General features: G+C 40.5%; 1 protein-coding gene across 1 annotated transcript; it reads right to left on the bottom strand.

Annotated features, from left to right (window-relative positions):
• Window positions 1-1,324: 1,324 nt before the first annotated feature.
• LOC141793913 (uncharacterized) lies at window positions 1,325-15,820 on the bottom strand. Its single transcript, XM_074674786.1, has 7 exons — window positions 15,355-15,820; window positions 15,089-15,269; window positions 14,041-14,960; window positions 11,695-11,714; window positions 11,486-11,508; window positions 2,831-3,034; window positions 1,325-2,175 (listed from the first exon to the last, which is right to left on the bottom strand). The coding sequence occupies exons 1-7, from the start codon at window positions 15,540-15,542 to the stop codon at window positions 1,375-1,377; spliced, it is 2,337 nt and encodes a 778-aa protein (XP_074530887.1). The 5' UTR covers window positions 15,543-15,820; the 3' UTR covers window positions 1,325-1,374.
• Window positions 15,821-17,137: the final 1,317 nt, after the last annotated feature.

Here is a 17,137-nt window from a genome sequence, read left to right as displayed (position 1 = left end):
TCTTCTGCTCTTCTGTCCTTTTTCTGTCTGACAGTTAGGCTTTAGTGTCCAACATCACTACAAAATTATTCACAGAAATCATTTTTAGCAGAAAAAAACACAGATCTCTGTTTTATCTCTTCTCTCTACTAAACTTTGTCAGCTGGCATGGTGTTGTCATGGAGACCTAGATGTACCGTAAATCAATCCGGTCCTGGACGACCCGAACTGGAAGCTAAGAAGTAACAATTTAAAACAGCCTGTATCCTGTAATATTGGCGCTGATAATCTCATTTTAAATGTGGATTACGATCAGGTATATATCTAGAAGGGAAAAATTTATTTAAGATCACTTTAAAACATTTCTTTTTATAATTTCTCTGAAAATATCAATAACTAGGTATCATTAGATTTATTTGTAAATTATACTGCTTCTACTTTAAAATCTCAGCCCAGTTCTGTTACCCATTTTTTTATGTTACTTGCTTATTTTCAAAATATACTACTAACTTTTTGTTGAACCTCACAAAGTGCAATGATTCAACATGCTATTAGCATGAATGTCATGTGGCAACACGTCATGTATTTGCTAATTCTATGCTGAGAATCCAGTCCTGTTACTTTCAGCCTTGTTACTCAAATCAGGAGTATCAGGACTGGGTACCTGTAACAGGACTGAGTAGAGCCCTCTAACCCTTTAGTAAACTAATTTATTAGTTTGAGTTTTAGGCAACATCATATTGATTTTTAGGATTTTTACACTTAGAGTTTTACTAATTAAATTGTTGAGATTTAAGACCATTTTCCCAATGTGATGAAATACTTACAGGGAACCAAGCTGCCACAAAGTGCTGCGGAAAAGCAACAGCGGGGCTATGGTGTTGAAAAGCAAATGAAGAGAACAGAACTTTTTTTAACATAACTTTTCCCAGGATGCAAACCGATGAGGTCTTCAATGTATTAATAGTTTTGTAGAACCATTGTTGGGTGCTTTAGAAAAAATACAAATTACCTGTTTTTTAGAATATGATTAATTTCTGTGTATAATGTAGATTTTATGATGGATGTGAAGGGCCGTATAAAAAATGGCCCTTAGGGCTGTGACTGGCCTCCAGGCTGGACTTTGGGCATGCCTGGTAATGTGAATCTGGTTGGAAGTTTCCTGTCTTCCGTGTTTCTTGTTAGAGATGATGATTCACAGATGGTCATCCTTCGCAACAGGAACCGCTCACTTCATGACAGTCATACAGATATAGAAAGAACAGACACCTTTATTCACTATAAATAGAAACAGGATCACATTTTGAACGACTCCCAGGCTCTACCGCAGGCTTTAGTGGTTAGGCTCAAACTCATAGTTCTTCATATTAAAAGTCTGAAGAGTCTGACTACAGTCTAGTCCTCAGGGGTCTCCCCTCCTGTTATACAGGACAGTCTCCTGCTGAGAGCCATGCCCTCGGGTATCTCTGGCTTGCTGAGTCGCCTCCAGAATTCATGAGTGGTGAAATAGTACATAAGAGGGTCCAGACAACAGTTCAGACTGGCTAAGCAGAGAGCAACAGGGTGGCATCGCTGAATGAAGTCCCTGAGGCTGCAGCTGCTCAGCTCGTTGGCTTTCGCCAGGAAGTCCAGGGGCATGGTGACGTGGTAAGGAGCGAAGCACAATAAGAAAACCACAGCACAGCTTAACACCATCCGTAAGGCCCTTCGCTTCTCCCCTCGGTCAGGAATGGCCCCGACTGTGGACTGCCGAAGGCTCCCCGCAGTCAGACAGGTGCAGGCTAACACCAGGATGAGGGGGATGATGAAGCCCAGGAGCTCTGCGAGGATCAGGAGGGCCCAGGCTGCAGGGATACTGACAGGCCTCATGGGCAGCTCTGAGAAACACACCGCTCTGCCATTTGAACCATTGTACGATTCACTGCTGGGGTTCCTCAGCAGAGGGAAAGGCAGGCAGCCCAGGCAGACCAGCAGCCACCCAGAGGCACAAATAAACAAGTCTCCTCTCCGCCTGGACGAGTTGTGCCTCAGCGGATTCATGATGAGCTCACAGCGGCGCACGCTGATGCACACCAGGAAGTAGATGGAGGCATACATGTTGACATACTTTAGGTAGAAGCAGAACATGCAGAGTGGATGACCAAAGGGCCAAGAGTCTTTTAGGTAGTAGTAGATCCTCAGAGGCAGAGAGAGCACCTGAGGGGAGACGGAGAGTCACATGGAGGCTCAAAGAAAGGAGCTTTTGTTCACATTGTTTATCACAACTCATTTTAGTATGTTCCTGATTTTCACCTGACTAAACAAGTCACGGAGCAGAGATAAAACGTAAATGAAGAAGAACAGTGATTGAATCTGAACAAAAATAAGAACTTCCTCTAAATCATCAACTGATGGAAGTTTTGTTGAGGCATCATTTTAAATCTGCTTGTTAAATTTGCAGATATTTCATAGTTGAGTTGCAAAATTTGTTTTTAAGTCAGAGCAGCACGACAAATTTAGCATGCATGTGATCTCTGAAGCTCTGGAGCGTTAAATATCTGTTTCAGTTTCAGACACTGCTTGCAGAGAAAAACTAACTTAACCAGAGCTCATCAAGACCATCTGGACATGTGTCTATTTTTGGATTCACTCTCTTAAAAAACATGACACATGTTCTATTGGATAACATAAGAGGACACACTCTATTTTTCTACCATTAGCTGTAATTTAACTTGTTGATCATTCTGTTCACGCATTTTTACATAAAAGTCTGTTTGATTAACTCATAACTCTTCAAATGCCGGTTAAAAATGTGCACCAGATAAAATGATCAGATGTGATTTATTTTCAAAGACAAAGATGTTTTTTTTACCTGCAGCAGGTCGGCCACAGCCAGGTTCATCATGAACACCACAGCCTTTTTGGTTTCTTTCACGTAAACTCTGAACACCCAGATGGCCAGCACATTACCCAGCAGACCCGGCGCTAGGATAACACTGTACACCACTGCATACACCTGGTGCTGGTACGTGCGAAACACCTCAATGCTTTCACAGCTGTGGTTGCCTACAGTCATCTTAAGCAGAGGTCAAACCGCTGTTGATGGTCTTGACAAGCCTCCTTTGAACTAACAGGAAGCTTGTATCAGGAGAGCTGATTGTAGTCCGTGTGTGGACGTGTGTGAGCGGAGGTCCATGCTGTCTGTTGTGCTGAAGAGGCTTTATACCTCTGTGAGGGATGGTGAAGTGTTTCAAACTGCAGTCAGTCCCAGCATCACTGCTTCCTGGTAAAGGAAGAAAAAAAATGGGTTAACTCTGGCTCAGTGCATGCTGGGATGGATGAATTCAGGTTATAAAAAACAGGAACTTGTGCCAATGTAAATTATTACTGCTTATTTTGCATGTTTTACAGAAGCCTGACTGGTATACAGAGATGCTTCCTCCATTGGCTCATATCAAACAACACATGCAGAAATGCAAACAAGCTCATGAGTTCAAACTGCTGCTTCAGGTGGGTTTACTCCATGTTTGCACAGTGCACAGCGTAAAACACCCTCAGTGTCAATGCAGCTCTTGTGGCGGTGCCATTTACTGTAAGTATGCTAACCCGCAGAGACGCTTCTAGCTTCACTCTCCCACGGAGCGTCTCCCCTCCAGCTGCACGATGTGTCGATGACAGAGAGCCAGAGTGAAACGCCTGAGCGTCAGTGAAACTAGCACGGTTCGTTCAGTATATCAGACCGTGCGTGTGGTTAGTCGACACAACCAAAACAAACCTAGTGTCTCTGGTTGTGAATAGATGAGATTGTTTCTCAAGTGTCTCCTCCGTCACACCTGTGACATTGGCAGTAACACAGAATACAAGTGATTACAAGCTGCGATGACACTACTCCTCACTTCAGATGGAAACATGAGGTGAAGTGTGAAACCAAATTTCCAGCTTGTAGGCGTGTTGCAGCCTCCTCTCGGTACAAAGTAGTAGGTGTTACCCTGGTTCGGTAAAGTTTCTTTCCTGTTTGCCTTCACATAACCACATGGGCCTTGAGAGTCAACCCTCTTCACCCAGCTCCATTACCTCCTTCATTCACCGTCTTTATCATTTAATCTTGAGCTGAACTGACTGTAGCTTATCACTGCACAGACAAAAGTGCTGTACACTGCGGTATTTTAAGATGTGGGGAAATGAATAAATCTATTCAACACTTTGTTCAACTAAAATTATTTAAGTTTATGAGCTTCCTCTTTTTGAGACTTTCAGACACCTTTTATGGGAAAAAGAGATTTTTATGTCCTCCAGTAAATGCTTTAGACCTCTTTATTATAGGAAGTAAGAAACTGTCACATAAATAACCCTGATGATGAACATCTGGTGAATAACTGAGTGACCATTCTGAGTGTGTAAAAATAGTGTAACACAGTTTTCAGTGTTAATGGGAAATGATGGTGCTGACTGGACTCAAATCAATACTGATAAAACTTTTGTGAGTGGTCATAAAAAATCCTGTTTGCATTTGGTTCAGTTGTCAGAAGTGGTGCAAGTGATGCACGGGTAATAGCGAAGTAAAAATACTTTGTCACAAATGAAACTAACAAATTTAGCGTTTCCCCCAATGTTTCTGGAAAAGAGAAGTAGTTCATGACCAAAATTAAGTGGGACCAATAAAAAGTTATCTTTGGGAATTTTATATCAACTACAGAAAAATAAACTGGGTAAAAAGCAATGACAGTGAGAAAACAAGTTGGTATGTTCAAACTCCAAATCACTTAAAATCCATCTGTGCTGACCAAAAGAGGACACTATCTAAAGGGGGTCAATAAAAAATCCTCCAGAAAAAGTCCTTTTGGGTTCACTTTCTTCAGACAGAATCTTCTGCTTAAACTAAATCAAAGCCTATCCAGTTACATCTCACCTCACTACAATTGGAATGTGCGTAAGCTGTTGGTATAAAACTAAAGCGCTGTACATTCTGCAGAAACCCAACAAGTCTTACAGCTGACGCCTTTGAATGAATTTATTCATCATGATATGAAACTGTGTTTCATGAACATCCAGAGTTCAAAAACACAAACTAGCCTGGAAAAAACAAGACTACATTAAAGTCATAAAACTGTGCAACAAATGCCAAAATTGGTGCATAATAATAGTTCAAGACGCAGGATAAGATATACTCAGGGCTAAAAATGTTGTTTACTGGTCAAAACAGTCTTTTAATTATGTTTTTGGTTATGTGTACTTTGATAGTTCACAACTTCTTTAGGTTAATTTCTGTGTTTCTGAAAAACTGGATTTAAAACATGTTAAAGGTGTAAACTGTGACAACAATGAAAGATTTACATTTTGTCTGGTCACATGCCTTATAATATCTCTCTGTCAGGTCCTAGTTATATTGAAATGCTGATTTAACATTTCAAAATATTGATTCTTTCTTCTTCTTCCTCCATACTATTTTTGCTGAGCTAAAATGTCTTCAAATTTTCACAGATTTTCACCAATCAAATTTTCACCAAATCAGCTTCTTCAGGACATGGATACAATGACTTTTGTCATTTCTTTTGACTTATTTCACTTTTGCCCAAAAAGGTCCCTTTTAAAAAAAATGAGAAACTTTGTCTTTTCTCCAAAAAACTTCCTCAATTTTAAGATGCTAATCTTAAAGTAAGTGCTTTAAAATGTTCACAAATCCTTTTTGACTATAAATGTGATGTAACTTTTAGATATCTTTGACAGTTTTCAAGATTTTACTGTTTAAGCAACACAAACTTTGATAATAATAATAGTAATAATAATAATAATAATACTATTTTTTTGTATGGTGCCTTTAAGGACACTCAAGGACACATTACAATTTAAGTACAAAAGTTAAGATGGGTATAAAACAAAAATAAAAAATATTATAAAAACAATGATTATTAAAAATAGGGGAGAGAGTAAGTTGAACAGAGTAGGTACATTTAAACAGATGAGTTTTGAGGTGAGAAAATCGCTCTTACAGTGTGTGACTTCAGCAGCGAGAGAGAAGGAGGCTGCTGATGAGACAATCAACCTTCCCAAACAAACTCTCATAACCAAAAGATTGAACTGTTTGTCCCAAAAAAGCCAGAATGTGAGAATGTAATGTCAGCTCGTCACCATTCATAACCATTCATTTTAATCTTTTTCATCTCTTCAGATTCTCACAGTGCAGTCGTTTTTTCTACTAGCTCCCTATGTTTCATACGGCTACGAGAGACACAGACCCTACTTTTCCCATGTCCATCAACTGTCCCAGACAGAAGTTAAACGGCTGCAGCTCTCCAGCTGCCTAACGAGCTCGTTGCTCGTTGCACGGAAACTTTTCATCTCACACAGCTGTTTATACTAACGAATCAAAACATTCAACAACAAAGGCACATGTAAGAGCTCTTTCTGTCGCTCACAAACAAAAGTACTTTTATAAGTACTCATATACTGATACACTTCAGCTACTTATAATACCACAACTCCCTCTGTACTACTCAAACTACTTGTACTACTTCTTCTTTTTTTACTACTTTAACCTCTATTTCTATGTTTTTACAATCTATTCTGCTTCTTCTTATTCTCCATTCCTATTTCCTGCTTTTTTTTTACTGCTTTTTGCAATTTCATATCTTGTTTTCCTTCTTCAGCCTCAGCTTTTCAACACATTTGCTGCGAGGAAATACAATTTCTCTAGTTGGATTTGTGATCCAAGTTTTTTTTCTTTTTTTTTTTTTGGATTCTTTATTCTTGTTACCTCAAAATACGGTCTCCCTCCAGTTGGTATTTAAGGCATTAAAGAGTAATTTTTTGATTACTTACTTGACTTACGATTCCCCTTCAAAGTGTTAACTCGGTTGATTATTTGTAATTGTGTGTTTCATTATATTCCACTGAGCATGTGAGTGAGTCACACCCACACAGCAGGTAAAACACTGATGAAAGTCTTTCAGCTGAAACATTCATTTCTGCAAGCTGCTGTTTTTTTTGTACATTATTAAAAAGTCTGACATTTTTGTTATGTGTGCTGGCACATTTCTGTCTAAAAGGATTAAACACAGTCACTCCCTGTATGGCTCTATGGGATTGTTGGATTGTTGATAGTGCCATGCAAACCAGCACAGCAGCTGGATGTCAAACATTGGATTGACCCTATTTTCTTTCACTCAAATGTTTCCAAGCGAGGGGTCAGGACCCCTTCAAAATGATCCAGGATGAATCTGAGAGATCGTGACTAAAGGGGGAACAGGGAAAAAGAATCTGTACAAATGAAGGAAAAGCCTTTGCTTGTTAAAGTTAGATTATCATCCACAGGGGACCCTGGTATGCTCGGGCCCCTGGTGGAGAAAACTTATCAGAGAACTGAAGGCTCAGTTATCTGCTGCACTGTAGATGGGATCAACTCTAACTTTATGTAAGTTTCAGAAAGTTTGACCCAAACGTTAAAGTACAGTCCATCTATGGCACAGCTTCTGTTCTAGCTGTCCAGCTGGTTTCTCAACATGGGGCACCCAGCGTAACCAAGGTGTAACTATTAACAAGTGCTCAATACAGCTGCAGTCCAGACTATTTCTAAAATTGTCTTGATTTTCAACATTAAAAGTTGGCTCCTTCTTATGACACTAACCCACAGTGACAGAGTTTAATGGTTTAAGATTTAACATGATGTGTTTTCATATGACCATGATATAAAATTATAATCTAAAAAAATTACCCCTGACTGTCACTTCAAAGCAAAGCAACCTCTGCATAATTTGGAGCAGGAAGCTTGTTTCATATTCATCAAACAACTTGTTTTCTACCTCTCTTCGTCTTCCTGTTCCTTATATCTACTGATCATGAACCTTAACTTATAAAACTATTACATTTTAATCAGATTTCACTATAATATCATTAAACGCATCATACTGCTGCTCGATGAACTGGTTCTCTTCACGTGCTCTGATAGTTTATGATTCAGAGTCAGCTTTAATTTATCCTATCAGTGCCCATGGTTTAAATTTTCAGATGTTCATTCCTGCAGTTACCACCCCCTCCTTCCTCAGTCTCACACCCTCATTTAAAACCACAAAGATGTCATGAAGGTGTCTAATTTCTGAAGACTTTGCACATGCACTTTTAGAGTGATGACTGTTCGGGCCTGAGACTAGCTTAAAAGAAGCAAAACAACCAGATGTGCCTGTGAGACAAAATACTGTAAATAATTGAATGGTTAAAGGCTCTGTAAGGACTATCTTTTGTTGCTTATTCACACCATTAGCCAGGATTGGTAGCTTTTTTCCTGGATAAAGACACCATTTCCCATGAGCACCATCACCTACTGTCACCGTGCTTAATAGACCTCGATAGTGGCTCACTTGATTGGCTTGCTGAACGGAGCTAGAGGTCTAAGGACATACGACAGAAGAAGACCTACTGTCACATGGACAAGACTCTTGTCAAGAAATTTGTTTTGAAGAAACAGGAACCTTCAGCCTAAAAATATAAGACAATGAGGAAGTGCTAAAATCTGCAGTTCATCGAGTGTCCACCTTTTTTCCCCTTTTTTTTCTAATTTAATTTTTATTTATTTCATTTTATTTATTTGATTATTAGTTTTATTTATTTATTAATTTAATTTATTTTATTTTATTTGCAATTTTGTTGCACTTGTTGCAATGACAAATAAAGTTCTAATCTATTCTATTTAACATACATTTCATCATTTGATGCATTGTTCCAGAGTTAGCTTATAGCTAATTTACATCTGCACCTTCTTGGGTGGGTCGAAACAAAAGTCACGTCCACACCAAGCCAAACAAAAAACAAAAAAAAAAAACACTTTTCATGACAATAAACGTTAACCTGTTTACATCCTGATACAAAAAATGTCTGAACAGTTCATTTCTCTATCAGCGCCCACTGTAGGGGTATGTGTGAATTTTTTTCAAAGCTGGCAGGTTAAAACATATTGAGAACATGAGCTTACCCAATCAGAGCCACAGCTCAGTTGATTGACAAGCAGTCACCCTTTGGCTGTTAGTGTGGGGGCTCAAAGCCCGCCTCATTTCCAATATTGCCCCTGCAAAGTCTGTATAAAACTTGGACGTAGCCTCCGTGACGTCATCCGTCTGTTCCTGAAACCGTGAAGTGAAGCAAATCCGTGGACGTAGCGACATTTGCTATGACGCCAGCTCAGAGTTTTTCTTCCAGCAGCTACAGGGCGCCTGGCAGTCACGTGACCTGAGCAGTGCCTCTGATTGGAAAATCAAACAATCCTAATAACTTCTAAACCACAGAGGTAGAAAAAAAAATCACTCACCGTACAGTGTGTGCCGATAGTGAAATCAGCGTTTTAGACCCAAGCTGTGTTTTGAACCAAGCTGAAAATATGCTGTAAATATATATATTTTTCATGCTGTAAAAGTCATTTTTTTATGTCTGGGTGTGTACGTGACTTCCAGTCTTTCCTCAGCCAGCCTCAAGCAGATTCTCAACTAACAGCAACTTTTATCACTTCCACATAGGCTTCATTTTTATTAACCAGATGCTGCCCCTTGGGCCCCTGTAAATGATTTGCTTCAAAACTCTGTTTCAGAAACAGATGGGTGACATCACAGAGACTGCAATGATTTATCATACAGCCTATGGTTTTGGAGTAAATGAAGGGAGTGTAGATCTTCTTTTTAACAGTACCTTTTTTTGTTCAAGGCAAACTTTTCCAGCATGCAAAGTGACAAAGTAATGTATTTATTTGTAGTTACGTAGTGCTATTGTGAGCAGACTGAAGGTATTGAAGGTGAGCAAACTATCGCAGCCCGGTGCTCTGAGACGTGTCCGTAATGTGTAATGTTTGTAAATCCTGGTTAGCTGTGTCCTGCCAGTCATCTACCAAGCAGAGCTAACGTAACCTCACTCTGCATTTTATTGATAGACTCTCAAGTTTGAACAGACCACTGCAGAATAACTGCTGACTGTGGGTTGGAATCAACATTATCACAAACAGTTTAGCCCTCGTGTTTAGCTCGTGCTCTGTCACTCTATTGTTTAGCTTTTTCTGCTCTTCCAGTCCAGACCAAGTCTCCTCCATTGCTACAAAATAAATCAAGAAATCTTTAGGGGAAAGATCTTTCTTCACACTGCTTAACTTTGCCAGCTGGTGTGGCATCATGGATACTGATAATCTCATTTTAAAGTGAACAGGCAACTTATTTAATGTGAAACTATTTCAAGATCACTTAGAAAGTCCTCACAGAGCTTTTAAGTCTTCATAACAGACTTCCAAACATCAAAACGAACTCGACTGTGAAGTAAAGCAGAAATATGTTCAGGCTGAAAATATCTGAGGACGACGAAGTGATATTTGGAGAAGTCAGGCTAGCAATACCAATTCAAGATCCCTGCCAGAAATTTTCTATTTTCTGTTTCCAACATTTAAAGGAGATGTGGGAAATTAAACGCAGATGATTTTTACGTTTGGGGGACTGTCTTTTGCAACAGTAGTCGATTTCTCTTTTTTTTTGTCCATTATATTTCAACGATTCCCTGACAAACTCTCAGTCAGAGATTAACACCTTCACAATGTGCTTTTGGTTACAAGTAATAAAATGATGACTGGACTATTTTGTCAATGAAGAACGTTGATATGGAGAAACTGTCAGTTCCCATCTGACTGTGAGAAATGGATCGAGCACTCTGTGGGATGTTAACCTCCACTTGTGTAATTCAGACTCTCTGCTCTGTTTTTCTTATTAGGCCAACACCAGACTTTGTTCCTGTTCCTTTTTTTTCTTTGACTGCAGTCATAAATATTCGATTGCAACAAAAGTATATCTGTTAAAATGGTCTAAATCATTGTACAGTCAACAACTGGATTCAGAATAGGAAATAAATGAGCAGAGGGAAGTTGGATAACTGAAAAGCAGGTTTCCTTTCCTCCATGACACACTGGCCTCCTTTCCTCAGACCATTAAGAGGGGGTCTCCAAATAGACCCTCAGACCCCAGACATGTTTTCAGCCCCACTGACCTTTGACCTTACACTCATAAACTCAGCACCCTCACTGTGCATATGCAGAATGTTGGCATCAGTTAAACCTTCAAGTATTTCTCTGCGATGACTGATTACTGTCATTTCATTTCTTCACTCTGGATTACTGTTATGAATGACGTGATCTCCAGAGGTTTGTCTTTGAGTAATATCCAGCAGCCACACGTGACAGAAATTTGATCATAGAGGGCGAACTTGATCAGGTTTGGGAGTAAAGATACAAAATCAGAAATGTTTCTTTCTTAAAACTAAGTCATACCGTATTTTCTGTTTTAGTGCTTTGATCAAGCCAATGGAAACACATAACTTCATCCTCTGTGATTCATCTTTCTGTGGGATGTTGGCGTGCTACACTTTTTCCGCTCAGACATGACGTCCAGCCTCATGTATCAGCACCCAAAAAAGATGGTCCCCAACCCCAAGTTTAGTGGTCCCCATCTGTTCACACACACATGCTTTCACACTGATACGACCCTATCGATGATAACGTACGTGAACTCACAGCCGAAGCAACCACCAGTGACTCTGACCCACAGAAACACTTTCACAGACATAACAAACATTCCTCACATTGGAGAAACATGCATGCTCCCCATGAGGCATGACTCCACGCTGAAAGCATCCAGCTCACACACACACTCTCACACACACACTCTCACACAGATAGGTTTTCTCAAAAGAAGCTGTAAAATTTCTGTAATCATTTCTCACCTCCGTCTTCAAACTTGAGACTGCCGCATCAAAAAGCAGAAGGGTGAAGCATCAGCCAACACTCATGCCATCCCCTTCCTCCTCCTCCTCCTCCTCTAATGCTACTCACTTTCTTTCACCAACTCCTCCTCACTTTCTGTCTTCCTTTCAGAGTTTATCTCCTCTCCTGACTCCCAGATACAGTATTTCACTTATCTTTTCTCATCATCTGTATTTCCGGTTTTTATTCCTCTCTGTGCTCTGTGTATCTGTCTGTCTTTCTCTCCCTGCGTCTTTGCCGTTCGGGGGGTTTTGGCACTCACAGAGCTTCCTGTGAGAGTGGGGGAGTGGTTTACAAGAACCTTTGACACTGAGAGTTCTGGTGTTAGAGCTGCTCCTCTCCTTGTGGGTGACATCTATCTGCTGTTATTGTTCTTTTGACTGGCAGAAAGAAATGCGGTAACAAGCCAGGAATTAATTCTGGTAGTGATTTTTTTTTTTTTTAAGTTTGCTTTTCATTTGTTTTAGACAGCTGTTGGTTTCATGTTGACGCATGCATCAAATGTGGTGTTGTGGTTACTCAAACACATGAAACACAGCGTGCAGCTTTGTAACAAGGTATTTGAATTCGATGATAATGATGTGCAGCTTTCTCAAAGGGTGGGCCGGTCCAGGGTGGGCGAAGCGTCAGAGTTGGCGCCCACTTAAGTTCAGCAGATGCAGAAGTAGGTGGTTGGTGGAGGCTGACTTTCAGTTTTGAACAGATAACTGCAAGTTTTTGGCAGTTGATGGTTTTTTGGAGCTGCTGCAACTGCTGCCAACTGTCTTCACCACTTTGTGTTACCAGAGGAAGTAAGAGGAAGGAGCTGGCACCTGTTTTTCGTTCACTGTGACACCAGCAGCTTCACTGTCATCAAACTTTAGACACATAACAGTGACAGACATCAAGGTACCATAAGACAAGAGACATACAAATGCTTTATTTAAAAAAAAAAAAAAAACAATTTTCATTGATCTGCAGGTTTGGAATACACTGCCTGGCCAAAAACAAAAATGCATGGGCGTTTATCTTTCAGGTGGGAACAAGGTTTTTAACCCCGACAAGTGCAACAAGTTGCATCTCACTTCTTAGACACCTATGTCAAAAGACACATTCCGATGTTGTGGAAAAGATGTTTGTGTGTTTGAGAAGGGTCAAATCATTCACATGCATCAAGCAGAGAAAACATCTATGGAGATTACAGAAACTACTAAAATTGGGTCAAAAACTGTTCAATGCATTATTAAAAACAGGAAGACAATGGAGACCCATCGTCTTTGAGGAAGAAATGTGGCTGGAAAAAAATCCTGAATGATCAGAAAACAACAGTAGAACTCAGGGCTGTGTTTAATAGTGAAAGTAAGAGCATTTCCTTGAAGGGGAACTCGTGGGATTGGGACTGAATAGTTGTGTATAAAGACTGGACTCTGGAGCAACAGAAGAAGGTCATGAAGTCTGATGAGTCCAGATTGACCCTGTTCCAGAGTGATGGGCCATCAGGGTAAGAAGAGAGGCAGATGAAGTGATCACCCATCATGCCCAGTGTCTACTGTCCAAGCCTGTGGGGGCAGTGCTATGATCTGGGGTTGATGCAGTTGGTCAGGTCTAGGTTCAGCAACAGTCTGTGCTCAAAGAATGAGGTCAGCTGACTACCTGAATACACTGAATGACCAGGTTATTCCATCAATGGACTTTTTCTTCCCTGATGGTACATCCATATTCCGAGATGGCAATGCCAGGATTCATCAGGCTCAGATTGTGAAAGAGTGGTTCAGGGAGCATAAGACATCATTTTCATACATGGATTGGCCTCCACAGAGTCCAGACCTTAACCACATTGAGAATCTTTGGGATGTTTTGCGCAGAAGTCAGACTCTTCCATCATCAATGAAAGATCTTGGTGAAAAATTAATGCAACACTGGATGGAAATAAATCTTGTGAAATTACAGAAGCTTATTGAAACAATGCCAAAGTGAATGAGTGTCGTGTTCAAAGCTTAAGGTGGTCCAACAAAATTTAGAGTGTATGACCTTTCTTTTTGGTGGCAACTTTGTTTTTTGGCCTGGCAGTGTAGATAATAGCTTATTTAAAGATGATGCATTGCTTCTAAAGTTCAACAACAAGCTGTAGCTCCTGTGCATTGGGAAACTAAGATGACATTCATGTAGCTGTTTGGTAACAAGCATTATGAAACAAATATGTACACATCCAGCTGCTGTTATCAGATGTCTTGCTCTTCAGTCATTTCCTCTTGATGGTTTTCCATGTGGTGTTCAAAGCTCTGGCTCAGTTCTTATTCTGAGGTGTTGCACAGCTCTGGGGTAACTACTCCCTGTCCGAGCAGCTGCTCTCCATGCTGGTCATCCTCTGCTGAGAGGGGCGAGGGGTCGGGGAGCTGACCGGGGAGGAGAGGAGAGAGGCGGTGAAGGAGGAGGTGCGCCTGGCGAGGTGCAACCTGAACTCGGCTGTTAGAAAATAATAAAGCAGAGGGTTGAGGCAGCAGCTCAGGCTGGCCAGGCACAGAGACACCGGGTGGAACTGACGCACAGCCAGCTGAGTGGCACAGTGGGTCATTATTTTCTGTGACACCATGAGGTAGAGCAGGAAATTGATGTGGTAAGGGGCAAAGCAGATCAAGAAGAGGGCAAAGCAGCTCAGTACCATCCGCAGGGCGCGGCGCTTCTCCCCAGCTGTCAGCTTCTCTTGACATTTCTCCGTCCCACTGAAGGAGGTGACTGACTGCAGCCGGCCGAGCACTGGGGAGTTGAGTGTGGTCGAGCTCTGCTTGTTGTACCTTTGGTTGAGGGAGCAGGCGATGCGGAAGGAGCTGTAACTGATGCAAGCCAAAGGGATCAAGAAACCAAACAGCTCAGCAAGAGCCATCATGGTTAGAGCGAGGGCGGGAGACAGGGTACGCATGGGCAAATCCTTGAAGCAGGCTATGGTGGGAGAGCTGGTGCTGGATCTGCTGGTGCTTGAACTCAAGGTTGCAGAGTAAAGTTCTGTGTACGGCTCTGGATGACTGGTAGTGATGTCAGGAGGATAGGTTTGGTTATAGACAGTCTGCAGGATGCTGCTGCCGCTGCTGCTGCTGCTGCTGCTGCTGCGCATCACGATGAAAGGTGAGCAGGCCAAACCAACAACCAGCCACACTATCAAACTGATCAGCAGGTCATAGCGCCGCCTCCACCGGCGAGCTGCGAATGGGTTGAGCAGGAAGACACACCTTTGAATACTGATGCAAACCTGGGATTAGAAAAAACAGTGACATGAGAATCATTTGTCAAATCAAGATTCACAGGAAGTGTTTCTATGTGTCAAACAATGACTCGCAAAGCAAAGCATCAGACTTTTTTCATACGATTCCAACATACCAGGAACACGATAGCTGCATACATGTTGAGAAATTTTAGATAGAAGCAGAATAAGCAGATTCCTTGTCCAAAGGGCCAGGAGTGTGTGAAGTAATAATAAATCCTGAGGGGCAGGGACAGGATGTGGGCCAGGTCTGCTACCGCTAGATTGATCATGAAGATCACCGCCTTGGTCTTCTTTCTGCAGAGCAACATGATCAAGTGTTAGTTGAGCGTGCTATGTTTCTTTCTCAACACGCCACTTTAAACTTCTTCTTTGCGTGTACCTGATATGTCTGCAGAGGACCCACAGGGCAGTGGTGTTGAGGAGCAGACCTGGGATGAAGAGGATCAGGTAGAAGTACGTGTACATCTGGTCCATGCACTGCTCCCAGCTGGTCATGTCGTGGCCACACTGGGAGGACGATAAATTGGACGGGGACGATCCCCCCCATCCAGACGCATTCTGAGTCATTTCAGTTCAGGAACACGGCCATCAGACCTGAGGAAGGAGAGGAGACAGACCTCACTCCAGTTAGACTGAATAAGAAAGTGAGCACCTTTTGACTGAACATACTCAATCTGTTGGTGTTCACAGTCTCTGGACCACAGCTGCTGAAATAAAACCCTCTGGGTTGAAGACCCTGAACAAATAATAGGAATTATTTTCTTCCCTGATTGCAAAGATCATTCACAGATCACTGCCAGTCACATGACTTACCTTACAGTGTCTGATGTCAGGGTTATTTCAGGATTTTCAAACACTGGGGTAACTTTAAATCATCTCCTGAATGCTTTCTGAGAACCCCTCTTTGTACCCATCCTGTTTGATGTCATGATGCATCATGCAACAAAAATAACATCTGCAACAACAACTTCCTGCGCTATAAAAACGCTGCTGCAGATCTTACGGTAAATTACTTCTAAATTATTTACAGTGCCATTACTGTGCTGCTTAGACCTGTCACACCAAGTTGCTGCAGATATTACATTAAATTTCTGTTAACGATAACAACGATAACACAAATATTAACAGAAGCACCTCACTAAGTCATTGACAGGACTTCTATGTAAGCATACCTCCTAACAGCAAAACAACACCAGCATTGTTCAAACACATTTAATCACACATTTAGGGATATTAAAAAATGATAAAATAAAATGCTAAAATGATCATGACATCTTTTAAACATATCAAATATTAACACTTGTCATCTTTCTCAACCAATCCCTTGCAGACATTTTATCAAAACATTAACCACATATTTTTCCTGTTCAGAGTACATAGACTCAAACTAGAATAGTACCAACAGTTTCCCCAGTTAGTTGCCAGGCAACCAAAAGATACCTTTTTTAAAAGTATAACCTCTGAGAAGTGTGTGGTCAATCGGACCCTTCGTGGCAAAAAGAAAAAGAAAAAAAATGTGGATTGAGATTTAAAGACCTACTGACTTTGAAAGGTTATGACCAAATATATATATATATATATATATATATATATATATATATATATATATATATATATATATATATATATATATATATATATATATATATATATATATATATATACCCTGTGGAGGTGGAGACTGGCTGGGCTGGAGAGTGGTGGACAGGATGTCGTCATCTAATTTCTTATGGACATTTTTGCACTTTCTATACTCTTTCTTACTTTTGTTTTCTTAAATGCTGCGGTGACTCCTGAATTTCCCCTCGGGGATAAATAAAGTAGTTTCTATTCTATTCTATTCTATTCTATTCTATTCTATTCTATATATATGTATATATATATATATATATATATATATATATATATATATATATATATATATATATATATATATATATATATATATATACATATATATATATACACACAAAGGTAAAAATAACTATTCTGATGGTTCTAGTGTTGAACACTGCTCAAGGTTTCTGCTGGCATATAAAGTGAAGTTTTCTATGCTACTTTCCCATTTCTTATTTCAGATTATTTTTGGGATCTGTTTAACTAACTCTTTTTTAACTAATTTGTGTTTGCTTTGGATGGATTTACTGTCACATAAATAGAAA

This window comes from Halichoeres trimaculatus, unplaced genomic scaffold, assembly GCF_033239565.1.
Source record: "Halichoeres trimaculatus isolate MK-OKI-2021-1 unplaced genomic scaffold, fHalTri1.1 fHalTri1_scaffold_7, whole genome shotgun sequence".
NCBI classification, from domain to species: Eukaryota; Metazoa; Chordata; class Actinopteri; order Labriformes; family Labridae; genus Halichoeres; species Halichoeres trimaculatus.
This window is presented reverse-complemented; position numbering and strand designations above follow the sequence as displayed.

Coding starts and splice junctions, on each gene's coding strand:
- LOC141793913 (XM_074674786.1), bottom strand. CDS start 15,542: ATGACTCAGAATGCGTCTGGATGGGGGGGATCGTCCCCGTCCAATTTA. Junction 15,270..15,354: donor GTCCTCTGCAGACATATCAG/GTACACGCAAAG, acceptor GTTGCTCTGCAG/AAAGAAGACCAAGGCGGTGA. Junction 11,715..14,040: donor AGCTGCTCGGACAGGGAGTA/GTTACCCCAGAG, acceptor TTGATGCGGCAG/TCTCAAGTTTGAAGACGGAG.